This window comes from Ailuropoda melanoleuca, chromosome 19 (assembly GCF_002007445.2).
Source record: "Ailuropoda melanoleuca isolate Jingjing chromosome 19, ASM200744v2, whole genome shotgun sequence".
NCBI classification, from domain to species: domain Eukaryota; kingdom Metazoa; phylum Chordata; class Mammalia; order Carnivora; family Ursidae; genus Ailuropoda; species Ailuropoda melanoleuca.
Genome location: NC_048236.1, coordinates 35,485,256 through 35,504,399, shown reverse-complemented (window position 1 = coordinate 35,504,399; position 19,144 = coordinate 35,485,256). Strand labels below are relative to the sequence as shown.

The window sequence follows — 19,144 nt, the reverse complement described above, 5'->3', positions numbered from 1 at the left end:
CTCCCCCTGCTTGTGTTCCCTCTCTCGCTGGCTGTCTCTATCTCTGTCAAATAAATAAAATAAAATAAAAAATGGGCAGAGGATCTGAATAGACGTTTTTCCAAAGAAGACATACGGACAGCCAACAGACAACATGAAAAGATGCTCAAGATCACTCATCAGAGAAATGGAAACCAAAACTACGATACCACACCGGTTAGAATGGCTATTATCAAAAAAGACAAGAGATAACAAGTGTTGAAAGGGATGTGGAGAAAGGAACCCTGGTGTGCTGTTGGTGGGAGTGGAACTGGTGCAGCCACTGTGGGAAACAAAAATCAAAAACAGGACCACTGTATGATCCAGCAATTCCACTTCTGAGTATTTCAAATAAAAACACCAATTCAAGAAGAAATATGCACCCCCATGTTCACTGCAGCATTATTTACAATAGCCAAGATGTGGAAAAAAAGTGTCCACTGGTGGATGAATGGATAAAATGTGATACACACACGTATGTATGCACAATGGGATACTATTCATCCATTAAAAAAATGAAATCTTGTCTTTTGCAATAACATGGATGGACCTTGAGGGCATTATGCTAAGTGAAATAAGTCAGAGAAAGACAATACCACAGGATCTCACTTATATGTGGAATTAAGCAATAGCAACAAAACCAAGCTTGTAGATATAGAGAACAGACTGGTGGTTGCCAGAAGTGGGGGGGGGATGGGCAGAGCGGGTGAAGGGGATCAAAAGTCCATGGTTCCAGTACAAGTAAGTCACAGGGATGTAATGTGCAGCATAGTAACTAGATACTGTACTCCATATTTGAAAGTTGCTATGAAAGCAGATCTTAAAAGTCCCCATCACAAGAAAAAGTTTTTTATAACTGTCTGGTGTTAACTAGACATTGTGATGACCCTTTCACAATATATACATATATTGCATCATCATGTTGTACATCTGAAACTAATACAATGTTATATGTCAGTTAACCTCAATAAAAATATTTATCACTAATATTTAAAAACTCTGTGCTGTGCTTCTCACTCCTGCATTAGAATCACTGGAAGAGACTTTTACTCCAACCCAGTTAAATGAGAATGTCTTAAAAGTTGGGGCCAAGGTATTGGTATTTAGTTTAAAATGCTCCCCAAGTGATTCTGATGTATAGCTAAGGTTGAGAACGCTTAGGGCCAAGGCTTCCTCAGCCTTCTATGTGAGCTCCTCCTCTCCAACACCTACAGGTCTGGGCTCGGGTAATGCACAGCCACCAGCCTCTGTCTCATGTGGGACTCAAGAGGACACATTTTCAATCCTGCCCTTCTATCTTCTATCATGGAATGGACAGAAGTAGCCAGTGCCTTTCCTGGCAGGAAGGGCTGCCTCCTTTGCCCCGGCTCTGCTCTCTACCCTCTTTGGAGCAAGCACTTAAAATAGCAGGCCCACCACAGTAGAGCAGACGAGGAACCTAGCTGAGCTCCTTCCTGGAAACGAAGAGAAGCTTTGCATGTGTCTTGTAAGCACACTGGCCTCTGCCCTGGAGAAGAGGAAGGGTACTATATTCTACCAGTGGACTTTATGCGTGTGAAGTGGTTCTTTTTAAAAAATTATCTTAAAAGCCCTGTGCTGGTGGCATCCTGAGGGCCTTTGTGGGACTCAGATCTCCCAGGTTATCTCCCATCAGTGGACTTCTACATGAAGTGGTTCTCAGAACTGATTTTTAAAAGTGAGGCTGGGGTAAAATGATCCTAAATGCTGCCAAAAATGTTGACTGAAGTCAAGTATGGTGGTTCTTATAATTTGCTCCACCAACCCACTGTGCTGAAAAGGGGGAGGGGAGCACACCCCATCCACTCCTACCTCACCTATTCACACTAAATACTTCAAGAAAGTTTATAGGATTTCCCAGATCCAATCTAAAGTTCTAGAGATGAGGTTTTTCTGTAAGTGCAAAACTCATATTTCACAATTTGAATAGCTGTTTATATGTGCTTAAAAGAGTTTTAAAACATTTTGGGCTTGGACGGGTGGGTCTGTGTGCTGGGGAGGGGGCAGGGCACATCTTCCCCAGTGCTGTGCTGCTGTTTTCCAACAAAGCTGGGACGAGCTGGCAACACGGGGCGGGATCTGGTTCTGGCTTTGCAGTCCTGGCATCATGAGTAGCTCCCCCCTCTGGACCAGTACTGTTGTTCGTGAGTACTTTCGGAGTAGGGGGAGGGAGAGACACTTGTGCTTACCAGAGTCGTGTCTTAATGCTTCATCTTTTATCATCCGGAATCCATCTCCACCGTTGGCGAGGAAGCTTGGGAGGACTACCTTATATGTCTTATCCATTTGGAGAGGCTCGTAACTGGGCACTCGACATTGCGTACAAAGAACATCTAATTTGACTACTCTGTCCCCAGGTTTTCGGGAAAGATCATACACCACTTTAATTCCTAGAACAGAAACGAGTCTGTGTTTTCACTGGATCCAAGAGATTTAAGAAAGATTTCTAAGACACAGATTTTGGCCAAAATCTGCAACTGGGGCCCTGAGCTGGGTTTTCATGGAGTGTGAGCTTGAGTGATGTTTCAGCAGGGGAGTTGACACTGCAGCATTTGGTTACGATTATTCTCAAGTCCTGGGAGGTCTGAGAACCACCAGGAGGAAAATTGGCTCTGGCTCAGAATGGGCCAGCAGTAGCAATGCAGGGAGAAATCACATCTTTTTAAAATTTGAAATGAATTGGTCAGCAACTTGTGCAATTGCTTTGGAAAATGAGAAATAGATGAGAGGTGCAGAACATGTGTTAGAATTTTGAAGACTCCTAAATGGTAATAATTTGGGCTTGGATGACTTTCACAAAACAGGTAACTTACCCAGCACTGTGCTGGAGCATCAAAACCATGCTGTCCCCCCCAACTCTCTTCTGGAAAAATGCAGACTGTTTGGGTTACCCCATAGGCAGCAGGTGGGGCTCCTCCACCATCTGCAGCCCCTCAGTCCCAAGAGTGGGGGGGGTTCTACAGAGGGAGGACGAGACCAAGCAATCACCTACCATCCACAGTAAAAAACAAAAAAAAAAAAACCCAACATATGGTGTCAGAGTCAAAGTTAATAAAGTTATTAGTATTTTAAAGATTAACTCATCGAACTGTGGAAATCATTCGGGACAAAAATGTTTCAGAAGTCCTTGTCAATCTGGGAAGCATTTATTTTCATTCCATTTTCACTGTGATCTGTGATCAGCTGAGTAGGGCAGGTTTTCTCACTGCATTCAGAGAGGCTGAAGACCTGTCCCAGGTCACAGAGGAACCAGAACCAGGTGTCCCAATGTGTCTATGTGTGGCTGCCCCTCCCAGAAATCATCCTTGTTAAAGCTGGACACTGCATTCCTTTGAGCCGCTGCATGGTTCCAGGCAATTATGAAGAGAACAAAGAAGGGCTGTTTTTTTGTTTTTGCTTTTTGTTTTAAGCAAAGAATACTGAATGTCTAAACAACTTAGATTTTATTTTATTTTTTTTAAATTTTTTTAATGATTTTTTATTATATTATGTTAGTCACCATACAGTACATCCCCGGATTCCGATGTAAAGTTCGACGCTTCATTAGTTAAACAACTTAGATTTTAATAGAAACTAGACCTCAAGGCAGCTGACCTGCTTAGAATTTGGAGGGCCAGTTCCTGTAGAGGGTCCATCTGATGTCCAAATCAGATGTAGCAAATACTGCTCACTACCAGGGCCTTGGGGCTTTGACCCTGACCTAATCTCAGTGGTCTGGGAGTCGATGGCCATTGAAAGACTATGCATTGGTGTTGGGTGGAGGAAGACCTAAACAAATGGCCATGGAGGTCCTGGTACGTGGGGAACTAAGGCAAGCAGCAGGAAATCCCATCTCACGTTGAAGGGTGACTTACCGCCCACCTGCAGGAACTCTCCAGTAGACTGGCCATAGCGGTACACACTGTGCTCAAAGGCCTTCTTCAGCGTGGAGCCTTTTAATTGGATCAGGTCAAAGGTTCCCCCAAAGGGCAACACAGCAGCCAGGTTCTCCCAGGTAATTGTGCCTGAGGGTAGTTGCAGATGAGACAAGAAGAAAAACAGCGTGAGAATAAGCTTGCCCCAAGACTGGTTTCCTTTAGCTTTGGTGGAGATGAGGGAGACATGAGGCTCTGGGAACGCTATTAGGACAGCATCAGCGGTGCAAGTGTTCCTGACACTTAGGGAGGGAATGGATTCAGGAGGCCTCTGGCCATGCTCTCTTCCACTGGGCAAGATGGCAGGAGCTTAGAAATGGCTCCAGGGGCGCCTGGGTGGCACAGCGGTTGAGCGTCTGCCTTCGGCTCAGGGCGTGATCCCAGTGTTCTGGGATCGAGCCCCATGTCAGGCTCCTCCGCTATGAGCCTGCTTCTTCCTCTCCCACTCCCGCTGCTTGTGTTCCCTCTCTCGCTGGCTGTCTCTATCTCTGTCGAATAAATAAATAAAATCTTTAAAAAAAAAAAAAAAAAAGAAAAATGGCTCCAAAGTCGCTGGGTCTCTGCCCTGGATCTCTGGCTTGCAGCTGGATCCTCAGTGGGTGTTCAGCATTGCTCTGTTCCCTCCAGACAGGCAATGCGTCCCTGCCACCTGTCCCTGTTTGACAATGAGCTGAGCTTGGGGGTTCACACTGAGACTACCTGGTTTTGATAGCATATTAGGGACGATTGCAAGAGTGTCCTGAATATCTGTCTTGTTGTTTTCCCATCTGATATCCTGGATATCTCTAAATGCACTAAAAAAATTTAATCTAGTAGGGTGTTCTTTTCCAGCCCGGAAGACTGGCAATTTGCCCCTTTCTCTTTCTGAATATCAAGGAGGAACTGTCAATATTTTGAATTAATCAGCAATAATTAGTATTTGGCTTTGTGAGTCTGAAGTTCAGATCAAGATTGGGTTCCATTAACCCTAGCTGCTACCTGTGCGTGTGAATACATTGGAGAACACACAAGAATGTGTGCGTCCTGGTTAGGCACTAAATTGAGTGACGGTGGACCCGAATTGAAGAGCCTGACATCGTGGTGAAAGCAGAGATGAGCCAAGGCTCCCCATGGTCATGGTCAGAGACCAAACACGCTGAGTTAACAACCCTGAGCCTGGGAAGTTTACCGTTGTTCCGTTCGTCAATGGGCGACCGAATGGCACCTCCATTTAAAATGCACATGGACACATGGTTCCACGACACTTCATCCGGGTGTCTAATATTGTTGTTAATCTGCAACAGTAGCATGAATTTGCGTTAGTTATTCTGGATCTTATTCCTCAGGGTCAGTTCCAGGAATTTGGTTTGCTCCACTGAGGAAATAAAGCTACTCTTCCCCGCTCCTCTGTTCCCAGAGACTTCTCAAGTATAATTAGAATTAGGTCTATGCTCTGAGAAGCAAAAACAGGGAACTGTGACCAGTCCTATGTCAGACTTTTAAAAGCAAGTAGCTCTGAGCCCCCTCTCCTAAGACCCCTGTCCTCACAGGTGGGTGGGCTTTAACAAGATTGGCTCTTGTGTTAGGACAGGGCTGGCCTGCCACGCTGCCCACCCCCCTACAGGCCCCGCACCCTGGCCTCCATGCCAGGTCCCCAGCCAATTCCCAGGTTGGCAATTTGAGAGGTACAGAGACAGACTCCTGAAATGGAGGAATCCATTTCATTCTTTTCTTCTACAAAGTATATGTTTAGTTACAAGAAATTAGATGAATACATTCTGATTTGAAAAAAAAGTGCAAAAGCAAAAGTTTTCATATACTTGCCTCAGCCTCTTAACAGAGTGGTAAGCACTGCTGACAGCTTGTTTCCTTTCAGACCTTTCTCTAAACATTCCCATACAGGCTTCCTTTAGCCCCTTCTTCTGCATGACTGCATAGCGCTGGGGAGCCAGCACTGGTCTCACCTTGCAAAGTGTGAACACTGTTATTTACTTGGCAGTCAGTTACTGAGTGTGTATATGCCTGGCACAGACAGTCAGTCCCCCGGGTGCAGGCTTCGGTGGGAGTGCTGAGTCTGACCTGGGGACCGTGGCTCAGCATGGCCCCCAAGGGGCTGCCACAGCCAGTCTGTCTGCAGATAGTTCGACAGAGGGGTGTTTTCATGGGTCATGTGTTCAGCCACAGGTCTTAATAAGTGCGTGTTGTCATTCTCTGCTTGTGAAGGAGGCTCCCAGCCACACAAGGCCTCGTTCTCTGGAGCCAAGAGGACAGATCAGTGAAACACTCTGGTCAAGCCAGGCCCAAGCAGATGTGTTTTATCTACTGTGCCTGCATCTTCAGAGTAGTGAAGTTTTGTGTATTCAGACCATCCAAAATGAGCAACTTCCAAGAATGGCTTCAGTTCTCGCAAAGCAATAAAGTGATGGTCAGCTGGTCTAGATGGGTACCTCTCAAGGTACGCAGTATGAATCCACCCCGAGCTTTAGTTTGGGCACTAATTTTTTAAAAATCCTCAATTTTGTAATTATCGGGTTGTCCCTCCTTGCATCCCCCTCTGCTCCCTCCTCCCTCCCGAGGCACAGGCCTGCACTCCTGGGGACCACTCACCATAGCATCACAAATCAGGTTGCCCATGTTGCATTCCTTAAAGCGGCATGACTGAGTGGAGCCATCCAGATAGACGACTGTTTTCCCCAATTCCTGAGTAGAATAATTATCTAATTTTATCCTCCATTTGTTAATGTCTGCTTTTATGCTTGGATCTAGAAGCATGCAAGAAAGAAAAAAAAATTAGCCTGCAGTTAAGGGAGGCCTCACACTGGCCTACATTTTGGAGAAGGAATCAAAGATCATTTAGCTTACCTATTGTAACTATACATTTCTTTGTCATAATTCATCTACATTTTAGTTTGTGAAATTTCCTCAGGAAATTCTGTTTCTTGGTAATAAGACTAGGAATGGATCTTAATTTAAAGATGCACTGAGTATCCTTTTTAAAAAAAATTATTTTAGGGAGAGAGAGACAGCACACGCATGTGTGCAAGTGCATGCATACACGAGTGGTGGGGGGAAGGGCTGGAGAGAGAGGGAGGGAGAGAATCTCAAGAAGACTCCCCACTGAGCACAGAGCCCTACTTGGGGCTGAGCATGGGGCTCAACCTCAGGACTGTGGGATCATGACCTGAACCGAGAACAAGAGTCAGATGCTCAACCAGCTGAGCCAGCCAGGTGCTCCAGACGCAGTGAATATCCTAACATCAACTCATCACACCTGAATGAGCACCTGTGGGCCCACCTGGGGTAGCATTAGTGGTGGGGTCGGGGGGTGGGGGTGGGGGTTGATGAAAGGCCTCCAGTGTGGGTGTAAAGGGCCTGCTGAGGTTCTGCTGTCTGTGTCGTCCCTCTGGCTATCGAGAGGTCTGTGTTGTGACCACAGGCTCTGCAAGGCACCCCTCAGCCCCCCTTCCCTGATCTGATCGTGGTAAGCAGTAAAAGGCAGGTGACCGAGGCACAGGAGTGTGGTCATGTATACTACGTGCAAATGGATGACATAAGATATACTTTGAGTCCCAGACAAAAAAAGAAAGATGCTTCCACATCTGATAAAGAAAGAAACTGAAGCTCATTGAGACTGGGCAACTTGCCACAGGCATGCTGCTCCTGGTGGTGGGGCTGGGGTTGGAGCCCTGCTCTAGCCAATGTGAACCCCTTTGCTTCAGTGAGAAGCTCTCCTCTGGACACGAGTTGCGAGTGGCTTTCCCATGCCCAGGTGAAGCTTGAGAAGGCACAAGAAGCAATGACACGGTGTCTGATGCTGAGAGCACTTGGGGAAGCAAATGGGATTTGGGACATTTGGGTGTTTTCAATCTCCTTGTCCATGAAGAGGGCAAACTTAAGGGAGAACTCAATTCTTCAAAGGTATTATAGTCTTTTCCTGAAACACTAACAACACAAGTCCAGCCATCTAATTTTTGGATTGGTGGAACCTTCCCTTGAGTTTCACATACCTTCGAGAATGCTGCTGTTGAGAAGAATGGGATTTCCATGTGAAGCGATGACATTTCCTTTTTCATCAAACTCAACCTTCAAATAGCCTAGGTATTTGCCAAAAGCATAGGCCTGGACCACAGGAACCTTCCGCCCATCGTCGGACGTGACTATGAATGGGTACTTCCCAGCCGGCACCTCTCTGGAAGGTGGAGTGCCTAAAATAGAAGAGCCAACACTGATCAAGTCAGCCCCTGTACACGGCTGGCTGCATGCCAGCAGGCCACTGGCCAGATGACAAGGAATTCTGAATGGGTGATTTGCTAGCTGCTGCCCTGCATAGCTGGTCTCTCAGAGCCATGCTTGGGCATCTATCCCTGTTTCCAAAGGCCCTTTGGCACATGAATCCTTCCATTCTCAACTCAGCAGGCATTTGTGAAGCTCTTCCCAAGTCCATGGTCCCATGCCTGGTGCAGCGGGGGACACAAAGACGCAATACTGCTCAGACTATCCGACCTCCATCCTGACCCGGGCTCCACTCTCAGTAGCCAGGTAGACTAGCCAAGCCACTTTACTTCCTGCATTTCAGCTTCCTCACCTGTAAAATGGGTGAAATAACAATTCCAATTTCACAGGGCTGTTGAGAGGATTAAATGTCTAAACTTCCTAGCATAGTGCCTGGCACAGAATAGAAAATAAATACATATTTCTTTCCCTTATGAGGGGATGGCAACCTCTCGAAACCCTAGACACACAATCTAGAGCTCGGAATCCTAACGGAAGATGGGCAGAAGTGAGAACGCTTGTCCTCAGGGTTTGCTGCTAAAATCTGCGTGCCTTTAGGTGCCTTTTGGAAGAGCCGTGTTGACTGGCAGCCAACTAGCATGCACACTACTCACCCAGCCAGACCTCACATCGGCCAGGTTCTGCTGCCTTCTGTCCCACAGGGTCCCCTGGGGAGAGCCTGGGAGCTAACTCATCACCCAGAGGCTGAAGGGCTCATCCCACCACTGCCTCCTGGACATGCGCTTGCAGGAGGGTGGGGAGCCCGCCCGCACGGAGGACGGGCCCTGGCCTCTCATCACTTGGCACGTTTCAGTTCTGTAACTGCGACCCTCCTTCAGGCACACCTTACCACGGAGACAAGGCCCTTTTTTGGCAGTTTTGAATCAAAGACTAGACTATAGAACAGATACCTTTGAACCCACTACTGTTTCTATCACCCCCCCACACCCTTGACCAGTCCTTCCTATGTTTACAGAGGGCCCAGGAATCTTCAGCACATGTTGGCTACTCACGTGGACCAGTTATGAGAGTTGGCCCCTAGGTCTCATTTCACCTTCTAAGCATCCCATAAGGCAGGTTCTATTACTGTCCCCACTTTACAGATGAGAACACTGATTGTCACAGGCGATGTGCCCAAGGTCACACTGGTTTGTGTGTTATGTGCAGTCTGGTATGTGAAGGAGAGCGGACAGAAAAGCAGGGCTGTGAGGCACTGGATCTTATGTTCTGTCCATTACCCAACACAGCCTACATCTGGTAGTCTACCGCAAGAGCTGGTTGCCAGGGGCTACTTACTAAATCACATGCAAGCCCAAAGGCTGCACCTTTGTCCTCCAAGCTGCTTCTGGGCTTCTCCTTTCAGCTAAGACAAGCTGGGGTGGATGTGGTGAAGAACCTGGCCCTTCCCTGCTCTTATGCCAAGAGCAGCCCCCATTCCAGCTCAAGAACCACAGAGCACAGGTGCGGCAAACACCAGCTGACCTCACAAGCAAGAAGTGGCTGTTGCCAACCTTAATCTCTCATTCTCTCACTTCCTCAGAAAAAAAAAAAAAAAAAAGACAAAAGTTTTGAAAGTTTCCTTTTATGAAGGCACCTGACCTGAGACCCAGTGTGGGCCTGTCCCATCTCCATTTGCAGTGTCCAGCCTCATGGGTGCCTGGCAGACATCGGCTCTAACAGCTGTAGACGGTCCGCATGGCAGGGCAGCAGGGAAGCTTAACAGTGTCATCATCCTCGTTCTGTTCTGGTTCTTATTTGGGCAAACCTGGGGCCTGGACCAGGGGGTGTGGCAGTCCCCTCTCACCTTCTCGCCTGGGGAAGGTTAGGGACTGTGGTTCCTCCCCTGAGCCCAGAGATGCAGGTGCCAATTGAGAGGTGCAGTTCCCAACATGTCCACAAGGTGGCGAAGAACACCCCATCCAGGAGGAAAAGGCCCTAAATCAGTTTCAAAAAGGACTGGCAGTTTGCCGGAAACCCTAGAGAAGGGCAAGCCTGACTTTTTTTTTTTTTAAGACTTTATTTATCTGACAGAGACACAGCAAGAGTGGGAACACAAGCAGGGGGAGTGGGAGAGGGAGAAGAGACTTCCCACTGAACAGGGAGCCTGAGGCAGGGCTCCATCCCAGGACCCTGGGATCATGACCTGAGCTGAAGGCAGATGGTTACGACTGAGCCACCCAGGCGCCCCAAGCCTGACCTTTTTTTAGCTTTTATTATTCTACCTCACACAGATATAACTAAACTTAAAATGAAAGTAACAGGATTTTGACGATTGGGTCAAATGCCTCATCAAATCACATTCTACAAAGAGGAGTACTAACCCCAGCCCTGTCTGTGCTGCAAGGCCTTGATGTTCCTCTTAAAAGGTTAGAACACAAGACGTGTCATCTGCTTCTTAAAGGGACTTAATCAGGAACAAGGAGGGTGCTTCCCAGTGGCTGAGACAGTAGCTGGTCCGTTTTGGCTCATCTCTGCTTTCTCCACAGCAGAGTGCTCCCCTCAAGTTGGCAAGCTCAGAAAACCACTGGCAGAGAAAGCAATCCAAGGCTTCACATCTTCCTTACCGTCCTATTCAGCCAAAGATACTCATGCCCCAAGTATTTCCACGCGGAGCCACACGTCTGTCGTTAGAAACCCAACGTGTCATCTTGGCAGGAGAGTCCCCAGAAGTCTACTTCAGCCACGTAGCAAATAAATCATCTGGGAACCAAACGTGGAGAAACCGTGGGATTGTGGCTGACATTTAGACTTGGTAAGTGGGGCATTTCCCAGCACCGTGCGGATGCGGGACGGAACCTAGCAGGACTCTGCCCCGGGAGCCTTGGCCACAGCAGCCCTCAGGAATGTGCGTGTTCCGAGTACAGGCCTGGACAACTGCCCAGCCAGTAGCCAGAAGGGGCCAAGGCGGGTCCCAGGGGGTAGGCCCTTGACATGGTTTTCAGTTGGCTGAATGAATTACAGAATGTTTCAGGGCAGTCCTCGCTACAGTTTTAACGCATGTGGGCACCGGTTTAAGAACTTCCATACTTCCTATGTGGTACAGCTACGCGAGGAAATATGAGGCAGCCCTAAAAAAGGATGAATTTTGCCATTTGTGACAACATGGTTGAACCTAGGGGGCACTGTGCTGAGTGAGACTGAGAAAGGCAAATACCACATGATTTCAGTCTTATATGGAAGCTAAAATACAAAACAAATGAATTAAAAACAGAATCAGACCTATAAATACAGAGAACTGGTGGTTGCGGAGGGGAGGGAGCGGGGGATGGGTGAAGGGCGCTGGGAGATCCAGGCTTCCAGCTATGGAATGAGTAAGGAATAAAAGGCCCAGCTTGCTGGGAGGACTGCAGAAGTTAACGCAGCCGGGGGAGGGGGACTCAGGTAGATGGTCAATAAAGATGAGTGATCGTTGTTTACAAGTTAGCTCCTGGAGGCCCTTCTGATCTCAGCCCAAAGGTCAGCTTTTCAGGAGAATGCTGTGTGCTGATCCCGAGGCCTTGGTCAGGTCTTCCTCTGTGTGCTCTCACAGCGTCTGGCACCTCTCCATTCACAGCATACTTTGTAATTATGTATGATAGGATTGATTTATTTGCATACTGAAAAAATCTGATCAGGGCCAATATCCCTTTTAAGACAAGTTCCAGGAGATCAGAGGCTGCGATGTCTCCAGGGTTTGCCCAGCACACAGAAGGCACTCAATAAATGTTTGTTGAATGACTGAGCTTGAGTAGTTTAGCCAGCGCTTTTCCAGGGACCGACAAGACTTCTATGGTCTCCCTGTAGTGAAATCCATATGTAAAGGGAGCAATGCCTGTGCCTACCCCTTCCCCCAATTCCCCCTCAATTCAGTTTCTTAACTAATGAGCTGAGTGGGAGCTTGTAAAGCAGAACCGGGACTGGGAGTCAAGAGAGGGGTTTTGGTGCTAACTCAGTTTCAATGTGGTTTCATGAGTTGAGGGAGACATTTAGCTCCTGGGGCCTGTATTTATTTCCTAAATTTGTAAAACAAGAGATCTGATGAGTGGTTTAACCCAAAAGTTGTTTAACTTTTTTTTTTTTTAATTAAGCAATGAGCTCTTCCCTCATGCAGGAAATCTTGTGAAGCCGACTGCTCAGGCTGTGCAGGCTTCGGGCTCCCTGCCATGAGTGCTCCTCGGGTCACAGGGCAGACAGCGCTGGCCGACGTGCCCTCGGTGCCTCCCGGGTCAGGCCTGTGGCTGTGTGTCCTGCCTCAGGTGTTGGAGCAGCTTTAAGCTTCCGGGACCCAGGGCTCTCTCCTGTCTTCCCAGCCAGCAGGTCTTCCATAACCAGAGGGGCGAGTCGCAGTGTCCTCAGCCATCTCCGTACCCAACCACAACACGCCAGCTGTCCTGTGTCCTTAAGGGAGCTTAACGGGCCGCGGGACATTCTCCGTATCTGGACTCTGTCCCTCTGTTTTGCACACACTTCGATTTACTGAATTGTTGCTCTCAGACATTCAGTGAGGATGGGAGGTCTGAAGGAGATGATGAGACTTGGAGCAGTACCCAGAGTGGGCACAAAACCCTCATGAAATCCAGTCCAGGCTGTTGGCTTTACCCAGTCCTGAGTGGCTGGAGCAAATAAGGGAGTCCTGTAAGGTGGGCAAGGGATCACCACAAATTCATTCACTCATTCAACAAACATTTACCAAGCTCCGACACGTGCCCTGGGTTCTGGATCTCCACTGCTCGGCAGGGCCAGGCCTCAGGTCTGTGCTTTCTCTTCCTGAGGTCAGGAGAGGCTGCTTGATGGAGACAGAGCCAGGGAGGGAGTGATGTCCCAGCTGTCCGCCATCCCCTTCTCTTCACCATAGGATCTGGCCGTCCCTATGGCCTAGTAGCTTCCTAGGCACCAGACCTCCCATTCACTTTTTACATTATAGAACAGGGTTTCATATGACAAATTAAAAAAAAAATCATAACACTGTTCTATCACTATGGCCTGTTACAATGCCAAGTCCAAAGGGATGGGATGGGGAGAGAGACTGGTTTTCATCTTAACCTGACCTTCTTGTAGTTCCGTTTACTCACTGTGCTCTTTTCAGAAGTAATAACCTTCTTTCTTGAGATTAAAAGGGAGGTACATATGGCCATAAATTGAAGTATACCTGATATACTTTTTAGGGAAAGTCAGGATTTAGCTGGAGACGGCGTTCCCAGAGTGGTTATATACAATGTGAAATGCTGTGGGTTTGCAGTTAACAGCTGATTCTCACAAATCATTTCAGTCACTGGTGAGCAATCAGTGCACAGAGGACGCAGGTTAAATCAGCTTATCTCTGCGAACCTGGAGATCGTCTGGCATGACCAAAGGTCTGCTTCCAAATCATGACAGAGCATTTGGAAATTCTCCTATAGATTAGCAGTCACAAATTCAAAACCACAGGTGTTTCTAGGCCTCGGCAAAATGTATAAACCAAGGACAAGAGAATTGAGGAAGACACAGCCAGCCTGCTTGGGATAAAGCACCACCTTCCTGGTTTCTTAGTTTTTGAAGGTAAGAAGATGCATTTGGTCACTTACGTATGTAGCTCAGATTCTCAAATTCAGTATATACCTCCTTTTTAAAAATTATTTGACAAAAGTATTTATGATAGTTCAAGTTGTTAAAGTAACAAGTTTAGTCCAAGATGGAGTTACTCGTGTTGAGCCCCACGTCAGCAAAGCAACACTTAACTGTGCTCAGCTGTCCCAGAACAGGCAGGCCGAGGTCAACCAAGCTGTGTCTGCCAGCTCAGCACAGGGTACTCAGCCTGCTCCGAAACTTCCCTTTGTTCCCTGGAAGGAAAGTAACCCTGCTTTAACCAATCAGCAAACACCCCGCATAACTTCCTAGTTCCTGCTTACTTTGGTCTGGAAGTCTCTCTGGCCTCGTACAGCTCTTTGGAGCTCCTTTCTATCTTCTGGGTGGGATCCTGCCCGATTCAAAAGCCTATCAGATCAGCAATTGTCTGTGGAAGAGTTTCTTTTAACAAAGTTAAGAATAGTTAAGGTTATAGGGCTTAGAGAGGTTTCAAAAAATTTTTTTTAATAAGAGTAAAACTAGCATGACAGAATGTTTGACCAATGGAGAAGGAAAAAATTACTCATAGTCCCGCTCTATGGTAATGACCTAAATAGTTTGTGTGAATTAAAAAAATATATATATTTATATATGAATAGCAATGAGGGTGGAATGGGTGGCAGAATCCATTTGAGGGAGAAAGAATTCTCTGTTTGGTAAAACACTTGTGACAGGTCAAGTTTCTGACAGGGTGACAAGGAGTACAGGCACACCATCGTGTAAGTACGTCAGTGTCTCAGTTCATCTCCTCCTCTCTGTCTGGGACGACAGGTTCCCCGACATGGACATGGATGGGGGATGGGAGGGCAAACAGAGAGCGCTTAATTATTTGCTTAAAAATAGTGGGAGAATTCTGAGTTTCAGGGTAGCTGTGGATAAAAGTGGTGGAGACTGAAATAATGAACAGGAGAACACCAAAGTGGGAGTTGGGTGGAGACTGGGTGGTGGGGAGTGCTAAGGAAGAAAAGTCAACCAGCGAGACATGCCCTGTGGAGGCAATGGTGGGAGGCCTTGAAGAGGGTCAGTGCAGGTAATGGGTCCTGCTCTGCTGCGGCCCACTCCCCTGTGGCGACTGGCAGATTCGAAGGGAAACTGCCTTGTGTGGACAGAGTTTGGGGAGATGAAGAAGAAAAGTCAGTTTCCCATATTTGGTACTATACTGCGTGGATAGAAAAGAATGGTTTGGGAGAGGCAAGGCCAGAGGTGACTGAGAATTCAGCAGAAGTAAAAATTAGGATCAAGGGGATGAGGACAAATGTAAGATCTCCAAGGAATTATCAGATTGGGGGGGTAAGAAAAGCCCCAATATTTTCCAAGTTTTGTATGCTAAAGAGCCTTTTTATTTATTAAAGGGAGGAGTGACCTCATAAATTAGTTTGGGATTTGTGACTCTCAGGTGATTACAGTTGGGATAATTTTTATGAAGGGGTCTTTTGCAGTCCAAAGCCCTTTCCACAACCCCATGCTGCTTCCAAGTGAGGGTGGGAAAAAGGAGATCTTCTCAGAAGACCATGAAGGGGCAAAGTTAAGGCGACATGAATTGTAATCCCAGGGGGAGACATGTACTTTGTGGTGGGAATGGGTTTATGACATCACAGTTGTTGGCCATCAACTTTCCTTATGACTCAACCCTGCCAAATGACCTTGAACATGTTTTATACTCTTTCTTTTGATATTTTGGGTTTGGACAGTCCCACTTCATCTTGGAAAGCAGTCTCATGAGACACAGTTAAGACAGATCAGTGTTATGTGGCTGCAAAAATCAGTAACCAGAAGGCTCTGACTTTGCTCCCTGAAGGGGGCTGGTGCTGAGGTGGGGGGTGGGGGTATGGCTAGAAGTTGACTGAAAGGTCATGAGTGAGTGACCACTGGAACAAGTGAAGTCCCTGTGCCACCAAGGACGTGATCTTTGAAACAACTGCCTGCACCTCTGGCCTCTGATTGCTTTTCCCAGTTCACTTAATAAGACACACATGTCAGCAGTCCTCACTGAGGCCCAAAGGAATTGCTTCTTTGTTGGATAGGGTTTTCCTGTCCTGTGGATGTGGTAAATAATGAGACCATTTTCTTGTTTGAAAAGGCAGGATAATCTGAATTTCAAGAACAAAAATTAATGGAGATGAACAATGATTGCAAGCAACAGTGAAGCCCTTCCCCCTCCCTCGCTCACTCTAGTGAGGAGGGCAGGTCATCCCTTCACACTGCATCTGGCCGCTGGCTGCAGCATGAAGAACATTTTCTGCCCTGTCCTATTTATAGTTACACGGTGAACCCCGTTTGTTTTGAGAATGAAATCCTGTGGCCCTTAAAATCATTTACATTTTCTAATAAATGAAATGGTTTGCATTTCATATTCAACAAATGTGTGCCTACATCTAGAAGCAATGAAAATAAGGTGTTTCATAAAAACCGGTCAAACAAAGAAATCTTACTTTTAAAGGTGCTGCGTTTGTTAATATTCACTCAACAGTCCCAGGCACCTGCCTTCCAGGTGTCAGTCACAGACATGGCCAAGAGTCCCTAATGGACATATCCAGGCTAACGAGGAGAGAGACGTGAAGTCGGCTGGCCTGGGATGGAGAGAGGAGCCCAGGAGACTGAGGTTTTGGTAAGGCTGACGGCCAGCTCTCCCAGGAATAAGGACTGAGAGGCTTTAAGTGAAAGCCAGGAGGCTATGACAAGGGATGTGGATAGTGGGGCTCTGGAGATGGAGCCATCGCGGGTGATGGCCAGTTTCAGCCTCACATGTGACACTGCTGAAATGGAGTGGAGGTGACAATCGCATGTTGAGAGGATCAAGGGACTCTGAACCTTGGGTATGGGGTCAGCCATCCACATGGAACATTCCGCCGGGATAAAGGCAGAAGCCGGGGCAAAGAAGAAGACCACAAGTTGGGCAATGCTGGGGAGTGGGTTAGAGACCATTAGATGGAGTGAGAAGGAGGGTCCAGGGTGGTAAAGCCTGGAGGTAGGAGCCACAAAGGAGTTAGAGGGTTAATGAAGTTCACTGCAGTAACCTAAGGAAGTTATAGGGTGTTCTAGAAAAAAAAAATTATTTCCCCAGAGTTTGGAAAGTAAGCCATCAGGCTCTTTGCATAGATGACTTTCTGGGGAACAGTATGCTAGAATGCAGGGGGTCGTAGCCTTGAAAGTTCTAACCATGCTGTTCTGCAGATACGGAAACTGACGTCTCCACTCACCCAAAGCCACAGGTAGCCAGGATGACCGCACAATCCAAAATTCAGTTCAAACGGCAGGAGGCAAAGAGCACACTGAGTGGGCCTTCGAGGGCTGCATGGGGTGTAGAGTCCCCTGGCATACCTGCTCTCACTTGACTATAAACCTGCTCGGGCGGACCTCTTCTCCCCTTCATTCCAACGCGAGAATGGTTAGGCAATACTAGGTTATCTGTATGTACACAATGGTTGTTCTCAGAAGAACCTGGAATGACGGTCAACATTCGGTGGGGGGAAGGGGGGGTGGGCTGGGGGTGCAGTTCATGCAGTTTCAGTCATGCCTCATTGAAGACTGAGTTTTTTAAAAAAATATGGGCTAGTTATGGTACGATGAAGTTAATTTAATAGGTGGTAACCAGCCTTAAACAAATTACAGAACAGAAAATATCAGGCACAATCTGGAGGCTTTGTAAAATTTTCTTTCAGATACGTGTGTGTGTGTGTGTGTGTGTGTGACTCAGACTGTGTGTGTGAGAATGTGTGACAGTGTGTGTGTGTGTTTGTGAGACTGTGTGTGTGTGAGACTGTGTGTCTGTGAGAGACTGTGACTGTGTGTGTGTGACTGTGTGTGAGAGAGACTGTGACTGTGTGTGTGAGACTCTGTGTCTGTGAGAGACTGTGTGTGTGTGAGACTCTGTGTGTGTGTGAGAGACTGTGACTGTGTGTGTGTGAGACTGTGTGTGAGAGACTGTGACTGTGTGTGTGAGACTCTGTGTGTGTGAGACTGTGACTGTGTGTGTGTGAGACTGTGTGTGAGAGACTGTGACTGTGTGTGTGTGAGACTCTGTGTGTGTGAGACTGTGACTGTGTGTGTGTGAGACTGTGTGTGTGTGAGACTCTGTGTGTGTGAGAGACTGTGACTGTGTGTGTGTGAGACTGTGTGTGAGAGAGACTGTGTGTGTGAGACTCTGTGTCTGTGAGAGACTGTGACTGTGTGTGTGTGAGACTGTGTGAGAGAGACTGTGACTGTGTGTATGTGAGACTGTGTGAGAGAGACTGTGACTGTGTGTGTGAGACTCTGTGTGTGTGAGAGAGACTGTGACTGTGTGTGTGTGAGACTGTGTGTGAGAGACTGTGACTGTGTGTGTGTGAGACTGTGTGAGAGAGACTGTGACTGTGTGTGTGAGACTCTGTGTGTGTGAGAGAGACTGTGACTGTGTGTGTGTGAGACTGTGTGTGAGAGACTGTGACTGTGTGTGTGAGACTCTGTGTGTGTGAGACTGTGACTGTGTGTGTGTGAGACTGTGTGTGAGAGACTGTGACTGTGTGTGTGTGAGACTGTGTGAGAGAGACTGTGACTGTGTGTGTGAGACTCTGTGTGTGTGAGAGAGACTGTGACTGTGTGTGTGTGAGACTGTGTGTGAGAGACTGTGACTGTGTGTGTGAGACTCTGTGTGTGTGAGACTGTGACTGTGTGTGTGTGAGACTGTGTGTGAGAGACTGTGACTGTGTGTGTGTGAGACTGTGTGTGAGAGACTGTGACTGTGTGTGTGAGACTCTGTGTGTGTGAGACTGTGACTGTGTGTGTGTGAGACTGTGTGTGAGAGACTGTGACTGTGTGTGTGTGAGACTGTGTGTGAGAGACTGTGACTGTGTGTGTGAGACTCTGTGTGTGTGAGACTGTGACTGTGTGTGTGTGAGACTGTGTGTGTGTGAGACTGTGACTGTGTGTGTGTGAGACTGTGTGTGTGTGTGAGACTCTGTGTGTGTGTGAGAGACTGTGACTGTGTGTGTGAGACTGTGTGTGAGAGAGACTGTGTGTGTGAGACTCTGTGTCTGTGAGAGACTGTGACTGTGTGTGTGTGAGACTGTGTGTGTGTGTGAGAGACTGTGACTGTGTGTGTGAGACTGTGTGAGAGAGACTGTGACTGTGTGTGTGAGACTCTGTGTGTGTGAGAGAGACTGTGACTGTGTGTGTGTGTTGGGTCTTCAGTTACAAAGCCTTTCTTACTCTGAATCAAAGTCAATGGAGCCTGAAGCCACTACTCCCCAGCACAAAGGAGTTGGAGGCACACATGTAGCTGGCACCGCGTGCCCTCAGTTTCTGACACCACCTCAGAGAAAAGCTAAGCAAAGGCTCCAGGGAAGGGCTTTTCACAGGTCTCATCCCCAGAGCTGGGACAG

The 19,144-nt window shown here is 47.5% G+C and overlaps 1 protein-coding gene across 1 annotated transcript in view; it reads right to left on the bottom strand.

Annotated features, from left to right (window-relative positions):
- NT5E (5'-nucleotidase ecto) overlaps positions 1-19,144 on the bottom strand; it is a 45,514-nt gene that overhangs the window by 2,053 nt on the left and 24,317 nt on the right. Inside the window, exons 4-8 of the mRNA XM_002923172.4 lie at positions 7,937-8,134; positions 6,537-6,691; positions 5,119-5,224; positions 3,891-4,040; positions 2,226-2,426 (exon numbers count right to left, since the gene is read on the bottom strand). Coding sequence (XP_002923218.3) covers positions 2,226-2,426; positions 3,891-4,040; positions 5,119-5,224; positions 6,537-6,691; positions 7,937-8,134 — 810 coding nt within the window. The remainder of the gene's footprint in view (positions 1-2,225; positions 2,427-3,890; positions 4,041-5,118; positions 5,225-6,536; positions 6,692-7,936; positions 8,135-19,144) is intronic.